General features: G+C 42.2%; 1 protein-coding gene across 1 annotated transcript; it reads left to right on the top strand.

Annotated features, from left to right (window-relative positions):
• Positions 1–11,874: 11,874 nt before the first annotated feature.
• On the top strand, positions 11,875–18,422 carry ube2v1 (ubiquitin-conjugating enzyme E2 variant 1). The gene is made up of 4 exons (XM_070849443.1): positions 11,875–11,935; positions 13,519–13,667; positions 14,718–14,843; positions 17,035–18,422. The coding sequence occupies exons 1-4, from the start codon at positions 11,917–11,919 to the stop codon at positions 17,179–17,181; spliced, it is 441 nt and encodes a 146-aa protein (XP_070705544.1). The 5' UTR covers positions 11,875–11,916; the 3' UTR covers positions 17,182–18,422.
• Positions 18,423–19,912: the final 1,490 nt, after the last annotated feature.

Below are 19,912 nucleotides of genomic sequence, written 5' to 3'. Positions count from 1 at the left end.
CTCAGTTTCTTCTTTCACCTTGCTGTGTACTTCAAATACTAGATCCCCGTTTCCTTCAATCACTTCTATTGTGTCATTTTACTTTGATGTTTGAGTGCAAAGTCAAACTCCTTAATTATACCAGTGATTAATGCTGTCTCAATACAAACAGCAACACAAAGACTTTTCTTAATAAATACACAGTATACTTGCACAAACTTGAGTTTTGTTAATGTTTGCCATATAAATGCCTTCACGCATCATGTACATCAATGATATTAGCGAGTAAAAGAGCTCTTTTGTAATTCTCAGCCGGTCCTGTTAAAGCTTGGGAGGCAGACTGCACTTGGGTAAACGATCACATCACGTGTACTCCTGCTTCAACACTGACCTTAGGCAAACACACCAGCTTCATTCATGACGGAACAATTGTAGCACACACACAACCCATGAGCTGCATGCGGTGGAGGCATGCAGCGTATCCTGATGAGTTAATAATTCACACTCTTACAGAGCACTTCACTTGCTGCTTCAAAGGGGTTTCAACACTCAAATCTATTTTACAATTCACAGCACCGCATGTATCTGGGTCTCCATTTACATATCTGAATAATGAACAGGCTACCCTGTCTAATTAAATCCTCAGAGAATCCTGAGGAGTGTTATCATAGTTCTTGTTATCAAAGAAAATCCTGAGGCCCCCCCCAAAAAAATCAAGGCTTGCTGATTCAGATAATGGACACGGAAAGACAGGAGCTTCATCCTGTCTAGCTTGGGGCTTAGAGTTGTAATGTTCATCGTAAGCAATATGCAGAGAGATGTGAGAGAGTCCAAATGTGACAACCAGTAACTGGAGAGGACAGCCAGTCAAGTCTGATTCTCCAGGCACAGCAGCACTCCTCACACAGGCCTACCCAGGAGCAAAGGAAGGCTGGAAACATCACATATTCATGGTGCTGTGACTTTAGGGGATCTCTTTAATCAGCCTGAAACTCCACATCAATAAGCAACAAAACAAACTCACCCCTCTGAGCTGTCTTTTTACTTTTATCTCAATGTTTGTATGTACAAATATGCATAATCACTACATTAATAGTCATGGAACTTTTATAGAGCAAAGAGCTAATGTGCAATATACCACAGAGCATGAAACTACCAATTTCAATGAACTATCTCCAAATAATATACACTTTGAGTTAAACATAAGCTACTACACTGTCGTCCGATGAGGTTATATTTAATGTCTGCTATCTTGAGGTGTCCTACAGCTTGGTGGTTGGACCTAGCAGGAGGGGCAACTCATATCAGATTCTGTGTCTGTCTTTTATCCCTCCGCACAGGGTTTGCACCACCAGCATATTGTCCCTAATCTTGGTGCATCTGTTGGCTCACAAAGCCCCATTAAACAGCCAGAGAACTCTGATAAGGTTACTGACTTAATGCTCAGTGACATAATTAAATTGAGTATTTAATCTGACCATGGGAGTGGAGGAGCCCTCGACCCCTGCCAGGCAAACCTAGCGTTCACATGTCGAGTCTCGGCTGCCCTTCCAAATATTTGTACTTTGATCCCCTGTGGGGTGATCAACAGGACTGATAAAAACTAGTTGCAGAGTTGATTGAGAATGTAAATCCACAGATTTCCTGTTAACTGACTTCACCTGCTGGACCTTGGTCCACAGTAATCCACTGAGAAAATGGGATGATCGGAGATTCTAAGACACTACGGTGTAAAGGCTGAGTCATGATTAAAAAGTTGATCAGACTAGTTCATAGAAAGGGCCTGTTGGCAAGGGCAGCTGTGGATTTATACCCCTTACAAATGTCCACAGTTGAAGACTTGAATGACAGACAAAACTCCAAAACTGATCTAAACTTAAAATTTCAACAGGATCTACGGATGGATTTTAAATATTAGTGACAAGATTCTATTCATCACAGAGGAAGGGGGCTTTAGCTGCCAGTATGTTTCACTGTACTGCTTGCCAGGTGGTCAGTAGCAGTAAACCAACAGTTCCAACGTTCACACCCACCTCACTCAGTGATTGGCCAGCTGTGCTGAGGTGAGAATGAAACCATGATTTGAAGTTCCCCCCAAGCCCTCAATTTTCACTCTTCACATAGCTATTCCTGATAATGTGCGTTATAACTTATCTGCATATCTTAACAAGGTCTCCTCTCCCTTCTTTATGCGACGCCGGCTTTTCACCCTACCTTCAAGTGTGGCTGTTCTGAACAGCTTCAAACACAGCTCTGTCCTGACTGTGCAGATGCTTAATCAACATCCAAGATGATGATCTAGTGCCATCGCCAGCCAGTCACAGTTTATCAAACCCTCAGTCCCTCCCCTCTTGATGTCTCCCCACCTGTTCATGGCCAGACTGATGGCCTAAATGTCAGGACGGATGCGAAGCAAGACAAATCACAGGAGTGTTCCTTTACCCTCTCAGACAACGTCTGCCCTCACACCCTCGCTTCGACTGATGAGTAAAGTTTGCATAAAGGACATTTGTTTGGTTGGAAGCGGGGTACTGATGAAGGGTTTTGACACCACATGCTCCCTGCAGTCCCTCCAGCTGCCAGACACAGAGAACAAGAGCAGTCGACACCCAACCCCCTTAACCTTTTGCCCTTTGACACCTTGACTGTGACAGAATTTGTGAGGTGACTCTTGTTTATTGCAGAGGCACTTTACCACCCCTGCTGTCACGAATCCTGTCTGTTAAATCCTGACACCTGTGAAGTTGCTACTTATAAGTTAAATGAAATCAATTATATGCAAACAATCTGTTTAGTGTTCACAACTTTTACAATGTTTGCCTACGGTGGGAGTTATTTTATTACTGCTGTATTATTCTAATAGAACACAACAGAAGGTAATAATCAACTGGTCCTGAAATTATTCTTTTAATGCAAGTAAGATTTTTTTCTGCAGGTTTTCCAAACAGAAGTGATTGAAACAACAAATAGCTTCCTTCATTGATCTGGCACCCTCTTAAAATTCCATTTCTTACATCTCGGGTCACCGCAGGTCAAGCCTTTAAAAGGTCAAATGTGCACACCATAATGACAGCATTTATACACAGGTCCAGAGGTCATTTCACAAGTCCAGACAGCTCTGGGTCCTGGTGTGTGACTTTATCCAGGTACAAGTACAAGAGCATGCTGGCTACTAGTTCTGTTAAGAAACAGTGACTCACTTCGGGGGCAATGAAAACATGTACTCCACTGAAGTCTCAGAGACTCTACTTACACATCCTTTCTAATTGCATACACCCATAATCTGACACGAACCACTACTTAAACTCAAGGAAGCAATGGAAGGCTTTACTGGCTCTCTGCTGCTGTCAAAAATGACACCATCCCCAAAATGTGTTAGACTTAAAAATGTTTTTAAATATTTGTAGGGATTAACCACTTACAGATTACATTTTATAAAAATAAAATAAATGCAGTGTTAATAAAAGTCTTGTTTTATCATTGCATTCAAAAATAAATGTGAGAAGTCTGAAAATTTGCTTTCATTTAAAAGTGCAGACAATCGTAAGCGTGCACAAAGGCTAGCCAGCACAATCCTAGTTTTCCCTATGCTACTTACAATCCCAAATAAATGAGCAATCATCATCATCATCATCATCATCAGGAGGGGATATTCCAACTCATTTCCTGGCTTATACTAAGCCATCAATTCTGCTATGAGGCAATATGGGCAGATGGCCGTGGTTTAAGAGGGCATTAGGCTGTGAGAGACCATCACCCATGGGAGGCAAAAACACAGGTCACCCACTCTCACTGGAGGCCCTTCTGATGGACTGTCAGCCATGACACTTGTAACCAAGAGTATATTAATAGTCACAATGAAATATTACACAAATTAGTGACTTAACACAATAATATAGTGACCTGTGTCTGACCTTTGATCTTAAAGAGTAACATTTCAGGCCACAGCAGAATCTCTGCTGATTTTAATCATTTTCAGGATTTCTGACTGCTTATTTGCCTTCATTTGTAGTTTATGCAGCTCAATTTGTCAGCAGGTCCGTTTTAATTGCAATGCAGTCAGCTCATTAATCTACTAAAATAAAAAGTTCTTATGCTTCTTATGCTGTGATAAAGTTTTTTTTCTATCTCCCTGTTATCATGTATGTTCCATGAAGAGAATAGCAATGAAAACTATGACCATTTCTGTTTTAGTTATGTATGGGCAGACATTGCTCATCAATGGTTACAGACATAAAAGCACACTTTGATTTAGAACTCTCACTTTTTAGACTTGGCTGACTTGTTCACTCAGCTACTAAATTAACCTTGGGACGTTTTTACATGAGGCACTAAATGTAAAACCGGCTTGTTTAGGTCGGGAGGAAATGTGAGGAAGGGAATTAGAGAGAAAGAGCAAAGTTAAAATCATCATCTGGCTCGGTGCATCCCGGTGTCTCAGAGGGATGAGCCGGCTGCTCTCCCCACTGCGCTAACCAACTCTGACAAGTTGAGACTTTCTGGACCCGGGCCAGGGTTGGAGGTTCTGTTTTACCCCTTCGCCTGTAATCACTGTTACAAGGTGCCCACACCTCCCATTAAACAGCGTTTCTGGACATTCATGAGAGCTCGTGCGTCGGAGCGACGACGCCTAGAGGACGGGTGGTGGATCGGTTAGCCAGCTCAAAGGACCCGTGTCTGCGCTTTCACTGAGCTAACTTGGCTAATGTAGCTAATATCGCGTAATAAGCAAAAAGCCTGAATGAAAAGTTGTCACAGGTTAAAACACGCACACCAAGATGATTATGGCTATAAAAAAAAAAAAAAAAAAAGTTATTCCAGTAACGTTACGACTTCATTTAGCTATATTTCTATTTTTAGGCAGACGCGCGGTCACTTAGTTGGGAATAAGTGGGGAAACATACGCAGTTGTAATTGTCAGTGAAATAACTGAGGACTAGAGTGGACCGGGCTCAGCAGAGGCGGACCACACATCCCAGACTGCCACTCACCTTGCTCCGTCTACAACTCTTCAGTCACTTGCTCAAAACGCCGCTTTGCTCCTCGTTGCAGCGAACTTTCCGCCGGGTTCATTAACAGTATCCAGTTTGTCCGCAACCGGTGCTTGTACGTGTAGACAAGTTAGCCAAACAGCGTAACGTTATTTCTCGAGGTTACGAGATCACAAACTCCATTGTCGGACAGTCTACACTTGTAAATTCCCTCTCACGCATCCAACTTTCACTTGTTTGCTCGCCTAACGCTTTTGTGAGGAAAAAAAAATCAGTGCAGTTATTCCAAGCAGTAAAAAGTAATGTTTGGTTTAGTTTCTTTCCTCCGCTCGGTTTCTCTCAGCAGGTTTCTTCCCCCCACATGTAGCCGGTGAGCGGTGGTGGGAATGGTTCGGTGCTGCGCTCAGCGCCCACTTCTCCACAGGCGTAAAAAGGGGTTTGGCAAAGGGGATGTATCATGCTGCCTTCAAGTGCTCCTCGTTTTTTTCCCCATAAACTAGTCAGACGGTAGAGTAAGCCTGCAGTACTGTTTTTTTTTTTCTTTTTGTTTTTTTAAGTAATTCGTTCTCATTTTTGGCTTTAAGGTGAAATAAACAGATCAAGACCAGATTTCCATAGCAAACCAAAGAAAAGTGTTGCATTCAAGACCCTGATGCAAAGTGCAGTTGTAGCATGGTGGCTAACTAATGCTCTTCTGTATACTCATCTTGAAATTTTCAGACAAAACTTAAAGCAATCATTAGATATAAATCTAATGGCCAAAGATGCTTTAAAAAAAAAAAGAAAGAAAAGGAGGGGGGTGTTTCTTAGAGCCACTGCTCTGTTGGGTTTTTACACTGAATCATTTGGTTCACATTCCAGATGTGGCCACCAGGCCAGGTCAAGCACATCTCATTGGTAGTTGCAATACTTTGGAGAAACCTGTTCTTGTACCAAACTAAATCTTTAACACCCCTGGTGTTGATAATGAACTATTACAGCTCTTCTCTGCCTACAAAAAGAGAGGACACTGTATTCGCAGAGCTAAATCTGAACTGTTCCCTAAGCAGAAGCAGATGAACACTGTTCTCACGAGGGGAAGCAAGGCCAGTCACTGAAATCACGTCATGTCACATTTAGGCTTCCACTATGGTGTTGGTGTGTTGTGTGCTTGCGATGTAGTGGTAAGACCGACATTTCACCGAGTGTGTGAAGGCAACATTAGCTGCTTGAAAATGCCTGGTGCATGGCAGACCCCTTCTGGCCAACTGGAGACATGCATGGGATGAGATGAGATGAGATGAGATGAGATGAGATGAGATGACATGAGATGACATGAGATGACATGAGATGACATGAGATGACATGAGATGAGATGAGATGAGATGAGATGACATGAGATGACATGAGATGAGATGAGATGGACTTTATTTATCCCACACAGGGGAAATTCACTTGTTCCAGTAGCAGAGAGTTAAGAGACAGACAAGGTGCAGAAGAAACAAAGTGTCAGAAGTAGTGCAAAAACAAGGGATATAACAAATATAAAAAAGGTATTGCACAGGAGGTGTTTATTGCAAAACATACAACTCACATGGTCTGATCCCCAAAGTTTGTCACTTCACAAACGGCCATTTAAACCAGCAGCCCTACAGTGTTAAACCACCGTAAAAGATGAAAGCTGTGAGATGGATTCGTTAATTTGATACTTTTTTTTTTAACACTAAGTTGTCTTGAGCAAAGACCCATGGGGGTGCATGTCCCAACTACTTTTGAGTTTCTAAGCTCTATATTGTCGGCTAGCTTAAATAAAAGATATGAATAAATACAGTGATTTCCAGTGGCCATCCACACATTCATGCTTTGTATTGCCTTTTTGTTCATTTATTATTTTTGGTTTGTACGCCAGTCTTCAGCTATCATGAGGTATGAAACAAGCATTCATTAAGCATTAAGATGGCATGACTGGAACTGAAGCTGTGATAATTTCAGGATCCAGTCCTCATCTGCTCCTCCATTTACAGAGGACGTGTCATGCTCTGAGACATCACATGCATATCAATAGAGACCACACAGAGATCACAAAACCCGCTGCACACACTTTTCCTCGCTAAGGAGGCTCTCTCTCTCTCCCGCTCTGTCTCCCTCTGTATCTTTGTCCCCTCTTGTGAAAAGACGCCTTTTATCTCCCCTCTCTTAATTCTCCTGTAATGAGGGCTGAAGCTAGATAAGCTATGCTCACTTCAAAGATCACTCAGCCCCACCCACCATGCCACTCCTTAAAACCACCACCCCTCCCTGCCCCCATTTCAAAGGCAAGACAACAACAGCGGGCTCTACTCTGCTCCTGCAATACAGTGTACCATTGGAGTTATGATATTTATGTACAAATATATGTCAGTAAACTTTGCAATAAACAAATGTTGTCCTTAATATTTCAATAAAAAGATATCATGTGTCTTTGTGTGTACAGCGTAAAGTAATATTTGTTACGTTTAAATTGTATAGATATAGATGATGGCTCGGTATAGTTGATCATGTTATAAAAATCTAATTCGCTTAATACAATGCACGCTAGATTCCAGAAATGTGTGGATTCTTTAGGACTCCATGCAGCAAAGAATCCTACAATCTCACTGACAGAGCAGAGATGCTCTATCAGTAAATCCAAATAACCAGATATTTTCATATGTATCAAGGGGTTTGCATATACACTACTCACTAAAAGTTAGGGATATTCGACTTTCAGGTGAAATATATGGAAAATGTAAAAAGTTAATGCTACAGTGATATTATATCATGAAAGTAGGGCATTTAAGTAGAAGCATGCAATGGTAATTTTATTCATCTTAAACAATTTATTGAGAGAAAATCTACCAACAGTGGTAGGTATACCACAACAAAACATTTTCAGTGTCTCAATAAATTGGGATGTGGCCAAAGGACGTCCACTCCTCTCCTTTCTGTGACTCTTCCAGTCTCTGTATCACTGTTCCAACCTCCTGATGACACTCTGTGACCCTCTAAGCTCAGTGAACACCTCCGTCTGAGGACTTCCTGTTTGAAGCCTCCAGTGTTGAGGTGCTGCTGATCAACTGTTAGGTGTCGTCTTGGTCTCATGATGTCAGAATGTGAACAGCAGGATGAGGAGGACTGTTTAAATACCAATTCTAACTGAAGCAGGAAATGTATTGGTGGATTCATGGATCAAACCTGTTGTGAATGTTGCTGTTAAGCTTCTTGTTAGAGAACAGCAACTTGTGCAGAAAGTACTGAAACACTGAACAGTTGGACATGTGCATTCAAAGGTTTAGAGAAGGTCACATTAAGTTCACCTGGAAAGGTTAGAATGCATTTTAGGTTCATCCTGAAATTTCACCTGAAAGCTGAATATCCCTAACTTTTTGTGAGTAGTGTATATTCAGTATATGTGCATACAAGCAGGTGACAAATGAAAGCAAAAAGAAAAGCCTTTGCTCTGCTGATGTGTTTTGCACAAAGCTCCACAGTTAAAAATGAAAGCCAGCAGAAATGATGATGTTGTTTGTTCGTTTATTTTGCCTTCTGCTGAATTGAAGTTTTGCTCCACCCTGAGCCTCCACAACAGCATCAGTGGTCCTCAGCATTGATTCTCTACTGGAGGGATGAGCAGCATCCTTCCGTCAGACAAAAGATCTCTCACTGGGTGACGGTGGAGGAGAGCGCTGTCCATAGGAAGTCAAGTGACTGTGAAGGCCAGAGCATGGGAATCACAGAATTTTCATTCTCCTCAAACTATTCAGTAAGCCCTGTAACGGGTAGAACTTTTTGCAGGAAACATCTTCTGTCATTTACATTTGTTATTTTGGTGTACACCAAAGAAACTTAACACAAGTGGAGTAGAGATAAAAACAAAATCAGTAGAAACTCTCAAGTTCAGAAAACAAGTAAACATCAATGGACATACTGTTTGTTTGGCTGCAGAGTTGGAGAGAAGGAATTACTCAGAAATGAGCTTTTGATACAGCAAGGTGGAGACAGTTAAGAACATGTCAGAGCTGCCACTTCAAGCCTGCAAACTATACACAAAACACTGTATGTGGGTAATACACATCTCTGAGGTTGATAGTACCGTCATACCCATGAAGTCTAGTGGGGACCCCTCAGTCTGTGTGGATTTGTGTGTTCTCGGCACAGGCTTGTATTCATAGCAGGGCGACAGAGAAGTTAGTTTGAAAAGTGGAAAAGCAGAGTGTGAATGAGCATGTCTGTGTGTCAGGAGCAACACACTGTATTCATGTCCCTGTGAAAAACACTGGGCCATTCATCCCCAAAGCTCACACACACACATGTAGCTCTCGGTCACACTGAGAACCAACTTGTCTTTAGAAAGGAGATAGGAGCTGGGTGAGCTGGCTGGGATGGGGGATGGACGGTGGGAGGCTGGCTGGTAGGCGATGGATGGCTGGGGGAGGTGTGGGTAATAGTGGGTGTGAATGGGTGCGGGGGCAGCCTCCCCCCTCCCACTATGTTCATTATCACAAGCCCAAACACAGATCCAAACTATTCAGTCTCAATTCTAATGTGCTTTCACACATAGCTGATAGGCATGAAAACAAACTCAGCTGTAAGTCAAACATCTCTCGGACTTTTCTTCAGTCACTGAAGGTTCATGGAGCACATTTAGAGGAAAAACTTACAGGCAATGACCTGGTATTTCAATAAGTTAGAGACTGGTTGAGAGGATACCAGTCCGAACAATAGGGTTGACAGTGCTCGATGAAATAATCCTGGAATTCTACTAGGGAAGGTGTTCCTGTTTCAAAACAAAGAACAGGTATTTCTCCTTGTCTGTGCCATTTGTTTTTGTCCCTTTGTACATTTGTCTGCAGGCCACCTCCAAATGCACACGTGAACGTCAGTGAAAAGTTAAGTGTGTGTCAAAGAAGAATCAGTTAGTTTTTGGTGATGTTTCCCATCTAATAGCGCCACCGTGTGGCTATTCGTGAAACACAAAACTCCTGAACCATGAGGCAGAGATGCAAAACTCCAGGCAATTTTCCAGGCATCCTGTGCTCAAGACAGATCTATTGTGACTAACCCTCGAACAGACTTTCCTCTGTTTTTTAATGTTTTGCGAAACACATTGTCATTAGTCAAATTTCATTCAATCTGTCCCGAATTACCAACATAGCACACGAACAAAAGGTCACTCGTTTGACAAGATAAATCAGATAAATCAGTTCACCTGCTTTTTGGGAATAGGGTTTTTCACAGCAGAGATTCTGAGTTGTCACAGCAGAAAAATCACATGAGCAGAGGCATTGTTAACTTTATTAATTATACCTATGCTATGACAAGTCCAAGTGTCTGTCATCAAAAGGTCTATAGGTGGGGACCTACAGAATTCCCTATAAATCATGGCTGCCAGCAGACAACCAACACATCTGTCACCATGTATGTTTTGATCTATATTCAGATCTAGATACAACTATTTTCTAGTATTAAAATAACAAATATAGAGGATTATATGTGGCCTCTCTGTAAAAATTAGAGTACTCTGACAATCATTATTAATATATATATATATATATATATATATATATATATATATATTTGGAGAACATGTGTGCTACAAGAATTAACACGATTAATATATAAAAAACATGACCCAGATCAATTGTCATTCAATTACAAATAATAAATAATAATAATAATGGATTACAAATAATAAAAAGTTCACCAATGAATGAAAAATGAATGAAAAGAATGTAAAAGCAAACAAGATTGTGTATGATACGAGACTGAAGACCTTTATTTGTCACACACACAGTTATACACATGATCGAGAGCACCACTGATATTAAATGGATCTATAGGCACTGTGAACCACACTGTACATTACCTCTGATCACCACACTGCACATTACCTCTGATCACCACACTGCACATTACCTCTGATCACTACACTGTACATTACCTCTGATCACCACACTGCACATTACCTCTGATCACCACACTGTACATTACCTCTGATCACCACACTGTACATTACCTCTGATCACTACACTGTACATTACCTCTGATCACCACACTGTACATTACCTCTGATCACTACACTGTACATTACATTACCTCTGATCACTACACTGCACATTACCTCTAATCACTACACTGCACATTACAAGTACTTAAATACTTTTCTTTTTGCACTGGTGAACTGCAATCAAACTCTAATACACTGTTTGTTTCCTTTTCTTCTTAAATTATTCTTCTGTACATTGCCTTTGTTTTTATATTTATAATTGTTTTTGTCTATGTGGAGGGAAACGAGCAAAGTAAGTTTTCCATTGCTCAGTGTTACCACCGTGTTTTTTTTACTGTGCACATGACAAATAAACATCTTGAATCTTGAATCTATTGGTGAGATTGTTTTGTCAACTCCCTTATTTATTCATTCATGTGTTAGTATATAGTGTGCTCAGTTTACAGCTGACTGTGTATCAGCGTTAGTATGAACAGCTGTGACTGGAGCTCCTTTAACACTACCTCCTCTGTCCAGTAGATGGCGCTCCCGTACTTCCGATAAAGTAGCTCCGTCAGTGTGGACCCCGGGCTGTGTCACGGCTGTCCGTGCTCACACTGTGGAAAACTCACATGTTCTCCTGATATCTTCCTTTCTTGAACCAACCGATGGTTCTTCATAAAAAAAAAAATGTAAAAATAAATCCGGAGCAGCCGCTGCTCCATCAGCTCCATCAGCTCCATCAGCTGCATCCCGACTGGATAAAGTTCGGTGTCACAGCGGACGCGGTGAGGGGCAGCGCACGAGGAACTGACGCAGTCCTTGAAACCAAAAACTATCATGGAGCAACTTAAAGGACAGTTGTGCTTTCTTTAAACATTAACTTATGAGCAGAGATTCTCTTCTGGCGGACACGCGCAATGGAACATCGTGCGTGCGCGCTTCCGTGCAGCAGTGACAAAGATGGCGACCGCCAGACCAGGTAAGCCGACTTCACCGACACTTCAGACTCTATCTTTCCCTTGATTTAGCATAAAAGGTTAATTTTCCAGCCTACCGTAGCAGCTGAATACTAGTCCGTCAGTCCCTGGAGTCCAGCTGCAGTCCAGCTTAGACTCTAACAGTTCTCAGTGGGAAGGAAACGCTGTCGGTTCCACTGATAGCTAGTTCATTTGGAGGCTAAGCTGGCCCACAGTTTTCGCCCAACACTCAGCCATCTGCAGCAGCCTTGACGTGCCATTATGAAGCTTAACGTTACACCGTCTTCGGTCATCTGTGTGACTCCGTGTCCGGACCCGATGTTCCCACCTTCACATTTCGCCCCTCAACACCACCAACCCCGCGGGTCACACAGTCTGACGGGTCACCACATACGGTGCATCACCGATCAGAGAAACGGCTCCATCGGGATCAGATCTACACCACAGATCACATTAGTCCGAGTGTTGGTGGGTTACTTTGTTCGGAGTGTGGCGACGCCTAGTTAGGTGTGTAGATAAGCAGTTTGCGGTGATAACGCTCAGCAGCCAGAGGCACAGCACCCCGGAAGAGATGCTCGGAAGTAGCTCGTCAGTCTGAAATGTTACACAGTCTTTCCGTTTAGTTAATGAGAACATCTGGCCTTAATGAGTTACATCTCACAGTTCAATCGGCAGCAGCTTTAACTAGTAGCAGCATAATGTAGTCAGTAGTAGTGAAAGCTAACATCAGCGCTGCTGCGGTGGAGCAGCCGTCACATCCTGTCTGAGGGACGATGGTGCCAACAACGAAGGCTCATCTTATAATCCTGCTGATACAATCACAGCAGCGACGACTGGTGATAATGTCCCAGTGTAAATTCAGTAATACTGAATATTTCGCATGCCTGGTTAGCTTGAACTTGTTCACCTGGATGTCGCAGCAGGTGGATTCTGCCGTCCAGGTGTTAGACCTATCCACAGGCTCCCTGGTTGACGGTCAATAAATGGATCCTTTAAACTTCTAAAAGTGTTTAGTTTCTCAAGAAAGGAGCACATGAAGACTCTTTCTCCCACTTGCGTGGAAATCTGGTGGAACAGGTATGCTTGGAAAGCAGCCATACCGGACAGGAGCTGTTCCCGGGGTGAAGCCTGAGGCTGGAATTAGTCAGCGTGTTATAACAAGAGTCAGAAGCTGGAGTTCAACAACACAGTCACACACATCACATCATCCTGACCTGGTTGACCTGGAACACTGATGATTTAAACTAGGAAATTAAAGTGAAATCTTCTAATCCTACCCGACAGAGTTCTTTTAGGACGGAGGTTGGAAGTTGATAGTTGATGATTGTTGATTTAAAAAAAATATTATCAGCTTTTAAACTATGTGATGATACTAGAGGCATGTATCCCCCCCCCCACAAACCTTTCTTTAGTTGAGTTTAGCTTTCAATTAGCAGCTTCTATTCAGGGGAATGTCTGAGTGTGACGTGACTGGATTTTCTCCAAGTGTGTCATCAGACAGAAGTGTTTAACTTACACCCATTTCTGTGTTGTGTCTGTGTGTGTCTGTGTCTGTGTGTGTCTGTGTGTGTGTGTGTGTGTGAAGACGTTGTAGTTCCTCGCACCTTTCGGCTGCTGGATGAACTAGAGGAAGGTCAGAAGGGAGGTGGAGACGGCACAGTGAGCTGGGGTCCGGCAGATGATGACGACATGACGCTAACTCATTGGAATGGCATGATCATCGGCCCCGCCAAGGTGTGCCACCCCCAGGGCACTCAAATGCATCATACTGCTCTTCTCCTTGGTTGGCCAGTGTGCTTCCCACATCGCATTGGATTTTAGAAATACTTCATGTCAAAGGGATCTTTTAACATGCAGCAGTAGCAAATAGAAAACTCTGGTTAATAAGAGTGATGAAACACCCTTAAATGGAGTGCATATGGTACATGAGGTTTCAGATCTCTCTCAGCTAATGATCAAATAGCAGGGTTATTAGAGCAGTTGTGGTAACACTTCTTGCTGCAGATGAGTTGATCTAGAAACTGTCAAGTACCAAGTAGGGCAACTTTTAAAAAAAAAAGCCCCTGGACATAAGCAACTACCATTAAAGCCTAACTTTAACTTTGGCTTTTAACACATCAAGATATGGATTTTTGCTACTGGTTTGGGTGAACCTCCCACAAGTCATTGAGGTAAACAACACCTCCCATTGTGTTGTTGCCCTCAAAACAGCACAGCACAGCACCAGCATCAGCTTATGAAGCGTGCTTGTCTTTAAAATGAGATCCAACCAATTGTTGATTTACATGAGAAATAGCAATCTAGCACAATGGTTTTGTTTGTCAGTTAGTGTGGCTCATTCAGCTCTTACTTTGTGCAGATTCTGCTGCAGTATGCAAGAAGCATGTTTTCCTGAGAGCCAACATTGTGGGTGGCATTTGCATTGTTCAGTCAACCCTGTAGAGAGTTAAGGATGATGTCGTACTTCCTTGTGTGGTTTAGAAATAAAATCCATGCATGCACTAGTAAGCTTTGCAATACTGAAAATGGCAACCATCTTCCTGTAATGTGGGAGCAAGTGTTACAGCATATAAAGATGTTGGTACACCGCTTGTAACGGCAGTAGTTTCCCCAAGATGAACACATCACTCGACCCTGTTCCTAAGAACCAGCACTCAGATTTGTCTGTGCAGCTTCTTTCAGACTTTTAAAGTTAAAATCAGCTTCTGTGTTCACACAGATGTTGCAGTAGTCAGTGCTACCTGACTGTCACTCTTAGAGCTAACCTGCTTTCTTCTATTGCAGACTGTGTATGAAAACAGGATATACAGTTTGAAAATGGAATGTGGAGTCAAATATCCGGAGCATCCCCCTGTCGTCCGCTTTGTGAACAAGATCAACCTGGGCTGCGTACACAGTTCAAATGGTGTGGTGAGTATCCACATTTCACCACCATCATCATTTTAAGTTAGATCATTCATTGTTAGTGTTTATTGGTCTGTTGTGGACTGAATCTGACCAGTGCAGTATACACATAATACACCTGCTCTGCTCCCAGTAGGACCTGCTACTGCCAGTTCAATTTAACCCTGGAGAACCCACGGGGTCAAATTTGGCCGCTGTTAATTGCTGCCACCCAAAATGAACATAAAAAAAAATGTCAAATTTAACTTCAAAAACCCAGAGTGCCACTTCTGACCTCTGCATAGAGACACTTAGTGGATGAATATTGAACTGACATGAGCCAGAGTGGTAGTGACAAGATGACTGACCACATGCTGTTTCGTTGAGCTGGAAACCTTCCCGAACAAAATCGTCTTCTCAGCAAACCAGTGGTTGGTAAAATTGTGTATTTTTTGTTAATCTATTTAGTATTAGCTTGCAGAATGCCTAGAAGTACGTTTTCTATTCTTTTTGGATAAATTAGCAACTCTGAGCTAGTTCAAAAAACGATGGGCCAAAAATGACCCTCTGGGTGTATGGGTTAAAAAACGTCGGGTCAAAAATGACCCTTTGGTTCTTTGAGTGACTTTGTAGATGGAGAATGGTGACAGTCCTGTATTTGGCTAAAGCCTTGAAATAAATTCATTTGTATAATCTATTTTACTAAGTTACCTCGGTAGTACAGGGCCAGAGACTAATACTTATAATAACTATAATAATATAATAACTTATTACGTATTTTATATATAAATAGATATAATAAGTAAATTGCCGTCGATGTGCTGTGTGCAAGGACCTCAAAACTGAAATGCACTGTGAAAAATGTGCAGTTCCTCTCTGCATCAACAAAAAAAGAAATTCAAAGACTACCACAATGTCTAGTGTGAGTTCCTCTCTCTAGCAGAACAGATTTTTTGATAAGCAAAGACCCATGGTGTTAGTTTTTTGGCCTTGTGTTCTTGTTTCCATTGGCCAAAGTGTGTTTGTACATTTGAAATCCAGTTCTAACATGCAAAAAAAACATTGTTAAATGTAGCTGTGTGGTTAACTGATTTTAAAATAGTTTGCATTGACAGTGTTTGTTATTGTGATTCTTTGAAATGATACACCTAAAGCCCAATGGGTCAAATTTGGCCCTAATCCTAAATTAGGGAATAAAGGGTTAAAATTGAAAAAGTGGATATGTTGGTGTTCAGTGAACTTATAGCAGTCATTTAATGCATAGTTCATAATTTTCCAAAGAAGAAAAGGGTTCTTGGGTTCTCCAGGGTTAAGACTTGACTTGTGCTTCAGTCATAATGGTTGCTTTTAGTAGTAAGTTGTTGAAGAGTTGATTACTTACCTGCTCATGTTAGAGACTCTGATGTCGTACTTTTTGATCTGCCATGCATGTTGCAGTTGGACTGGTGAATTTGCATGTCAGCACAGAGTTTCACATGCATCAGTGAACCCTCTATGTATAGCACAGCTCTGACTGACCATTCTGTTTAAGGAAGCCTTCTGTGATTTGTAAAGGCAGTCAATATCTGTCACTGACTGACCCACAGAACTAAAAACCAAACAAATCAAAGTACTTCGAACAACTGTAGCTGTACTGTAGCTTGGTCTAAATGTAAGTGAAAGAGATGACTAAGGTTCAGGCACCATGTTTACTTACCACTTACCACGAGGGCCCCTCTTAAATGGTCCTAAACATTCCTAGCTAAGAGTTTCCTCTTATTACCTTTTCACAAAGCTGCTGGGAGCAACTGAAAAAAGGAGAGAAGGGGTAAAGTTGACCCTGTTAAAGATGTCATGTCTATAAATGAATGTAATTAGTGGTTGGTGACGTGTTTGATAAAATATTCCTCCATACACACACAGTAGCACCATGAAAGCTGTTTGGAACATCATCAGCCCCCAGCACCAAAATATGCTTCTAACATTTCATAATCATTGTATTCTTCTGAAACACTGACACAACCAGACTGAGGACTTGTCTGGACTACCTCTGACTTTTCTCTGCTGTTCTGACCAGTTAGGAGCTCCCATTAGTCTTATATTTCTTATACTGAATCGTACTCTCCGTGCAGACACACTGCCTTAGCCTAAAACTGTATTCTGCATATTTAATGTTGATGCCAGGCCGCCCAATAGGTGTCTTATAGAGGCCGTAACAGAAAGATCCCCCTCCTTTCAGGTGGACAGAAAGGCCTTGGCATCGCTGAGCAGGTGGAAAAGCACCTACAACATCCGGACGGTGCTGCAGGAGCTGAGACAGCACATGATGATGAAAGAGAACAACAGGCTCACCCAACCGCCTGAAGGCCAGGTGTACAGCAACTGAGGCTCCTGCTGCTATTCCTCCCAGTCATCCACACACACACACACACACACACACACACACACACACACACACACACACACACACACACACAAACACACAGGTATAGAAACAAACACAGACACACACGCACACAGACACATTGCATCTTAAATATGTAACACTGATTCTACCATTTTCAACCTACACAACCATCATGTAATCCAAGACTCTCAACTTCCACTTCCTTTCTTGAGAGCCTCCCATTGGACAGAGGGAGAGACACGCAGGTGAACCCGACGTCCTCAGCAGACCAGACATTACGAAACAAGAATACTGTACATCTTACTAATGTTGTTTTTTTATTTTCTTTGTGTCATACATCCAGACAGTAAATTAACAATTGACCTGGTTGAGTGTACCAATTATGAGTGTGCACGCTGGATTCTTCACAAGTGATGACAGTCCCTGTAATATGGGTATTGTGGTAAGGGATTTGAATCAGCTCACTACTAGCAAAACAAATATACTGTAACTCTGACTGAAAAGTTAAATGTTTGGATCATTCGGAGTTATTTTTTGAACACCAAACCTCAACATCTCGCAGTATGCTGACACATTCCCGTCAGAGAGAAAAAGAAGTACCCCAAAGAATGCTTTGCTAGGTCTCCCGGGGCATGTCAGTCTCAAATTCCCCAGCTTCCGCAATCCCGATGATGTGAATTTGACGGGCCTTCCTTAAAAGAGTGCATGTCCGGTACATGGGAATAAACTGCTACTAGACATTCAGCGACGTATGTATCAACAGGGCACTACTGGCTCATCACTCATGTTCTCAGACTTGTCTTCTGTGTGCCATATGGTTCATAGCGCTTTGTGATAGTGATTGATTATTAGCAGCCAGTGGGAGGGGGATGGGGTGGAGGATGTCAAACAGGTCCTTATGCTTTCTCTCTTCAGAGACCATAGTTTGTGTGCTTGGCACCTTTGCAGGATCATCACTGTACTGTGGCCTGTGTGAAGCAGGAGGAGCTGTGATATATTTTTTTTTTCTTTGTTGCTGTTTTTTGGTTCTTGTCTTTGTTTCTTTAGTCTCTGGGCTGACCTGTGTATACTCCATGGAGTCGTCTCTTCTCTTATACAGTGAATGCCCACTGAACGCAATGTATGGCTTTGGATGTTTATTTTATAACGGGTTGAATCTAATCAGGGTGATGGTGACCTGTTGCATGGTTTTATTTGAATTAAACGTTATTACTTTTGCACGCCTTTGTGTCATGATTCTCAAATTGCAGCACGCTGTATCCCAGTGGTACAGCAATACTATAAACAATTTGTCCACTGTAGATGGACAGATGGAGTAGATGGAGGTTTGTTAATACAATGAATGAATTTTCACAGCAGGAAAACGCACTAGAGAAAGCCACTCTGATGTCTGTGCCCGTGGTCAGTATGTGCAAATGATGGCTGTAAAATACACTACGACAACACAAAAAGGGAATCCTGTACTAAAGACAGGAAGATATCCACTTGAATGAATCAGACTGCTGAAGCCTCATATTGGCTTCAGACAAACCTCTAAATACAGTTTTGCACACAATGTGGGCTGTAGATTTTGTCCTCCACTTACATTGGATGCACCTCAGGAAGGGATCAGGGGATGGTTACAGAAAGCAAACTCCTCTGTCAATGATCATATTGAAACTATTGTTTGAAGACATACTTGAATTGTGAACTTCTAATTTAACAAACGTATACGACACCTGGGCAATTTGGTATAAAAATATGTGAGGCAAAGTTGGAGCTGTAGGCCGGGCTTTCCTTTTGGTTCCAAGTATGAATTGAAGTCCAACAAGCCTTCATTCTACATTTCCCAAATGCAACTAATAACATGCATCAGACTCCCCCTGCTAGGTTAATGCTGGCTCTCTGCTGTTTTCTGAGATGTGATGAAACTCCTCCGGAGCCACAGAGGAGTTTATCCAACTGTTGAGACAGGCTAAAGTGTAAAACAGACACGCACATATGGAATTAGTGGAGCTCCCACCACGACGCCTACTTTCAACTCTGCCGAGCCAAGTATTTGTTGTTTAGGAGAACTTTACAGTGGTAACTTGAGAGACATTGTAACATGAGAAAGAAACTGGGTCGTTCATAGCAGAATGATACAGTCTCATCCATCACATTTGGAGAGACATCAATGCAAAAATTAAGCTGTGGAATGTAGCTGGAGGCTACCGTGCCTGGCGGACATCTTTTCTCGTCCATCTTGCTGGGCTGACAGCGAAATGCTTCTCTAAGTGTAACAAGACGCAGCATCCCCATTCAACAGCTGTTGTTGCCTCTATTTGCATCTTCTCTGCTGCAGGGAAACAGGACAAAGAGTGGCACGTGACCTGAGCCAGGGGGAGAAAAGATTGGAGAATCAATCACGGTGGGTGATACAGCTGGGTGTCCTTCACTCCCTTCTATACCATACCCAGAAGCTCTTAGGGGCTTCCAAGGGTACACAGCCTGCTAGATGCCAACATGTATACAATCTAAACAAACTCCTGAATGCACATACTGTGGAGGCAAAAGGATTTGTCTGACAGTGGATGATGTTTTATCCAATGTAAAATGAGCTGAATACGTTGATTTGATTCAACAACAGAGGAGTTGACCAATAAAAAGCAATGTTTGAGAGGGTCAGATTGACCCCATTAGTCCTTAAAATTCTCAATCAAGCTGATACCATAATGACAAATATCCTAAA

This window comes from Pempheris klunzingeri, chromosome 2 (assembly GCF_042242105.1).
Source record: "Pempheris klunzingeri isolate RE-2024b chromosome 2, fPemKlu1.hap1, whole genome shotgun sequence".
Lineage (NCBI taxonomy): Eukaryota > Metazoa > Chordata > Actinopteri > Acropomatiformes > Pempheridae > Pempheris > Pempheris klunzingeri.
Note: the sequence above shows the minus strand (reverse complement) of the source record. Positions and strands in the feature narration are given on the sequence as shown.

Coding starts and splice junctions, on each gene's coding strand:
- ube2v1 (XM_070849443.1), top strand. Junction 13,668..14,717: donor TGATCATCGGCCCCGCCAAG/GTGTGCCACCCC, acceptor CTTCTATTGCAG/ACTGTGTATGAAAACAGGAT. Junction 14,844..17,034: donor TACACAGTTCAAATGGTGTG/GTGAGTATCCAC, acceptor CCCTCCTTTCAG/GTGGACAGAAAGGCCTTGGC.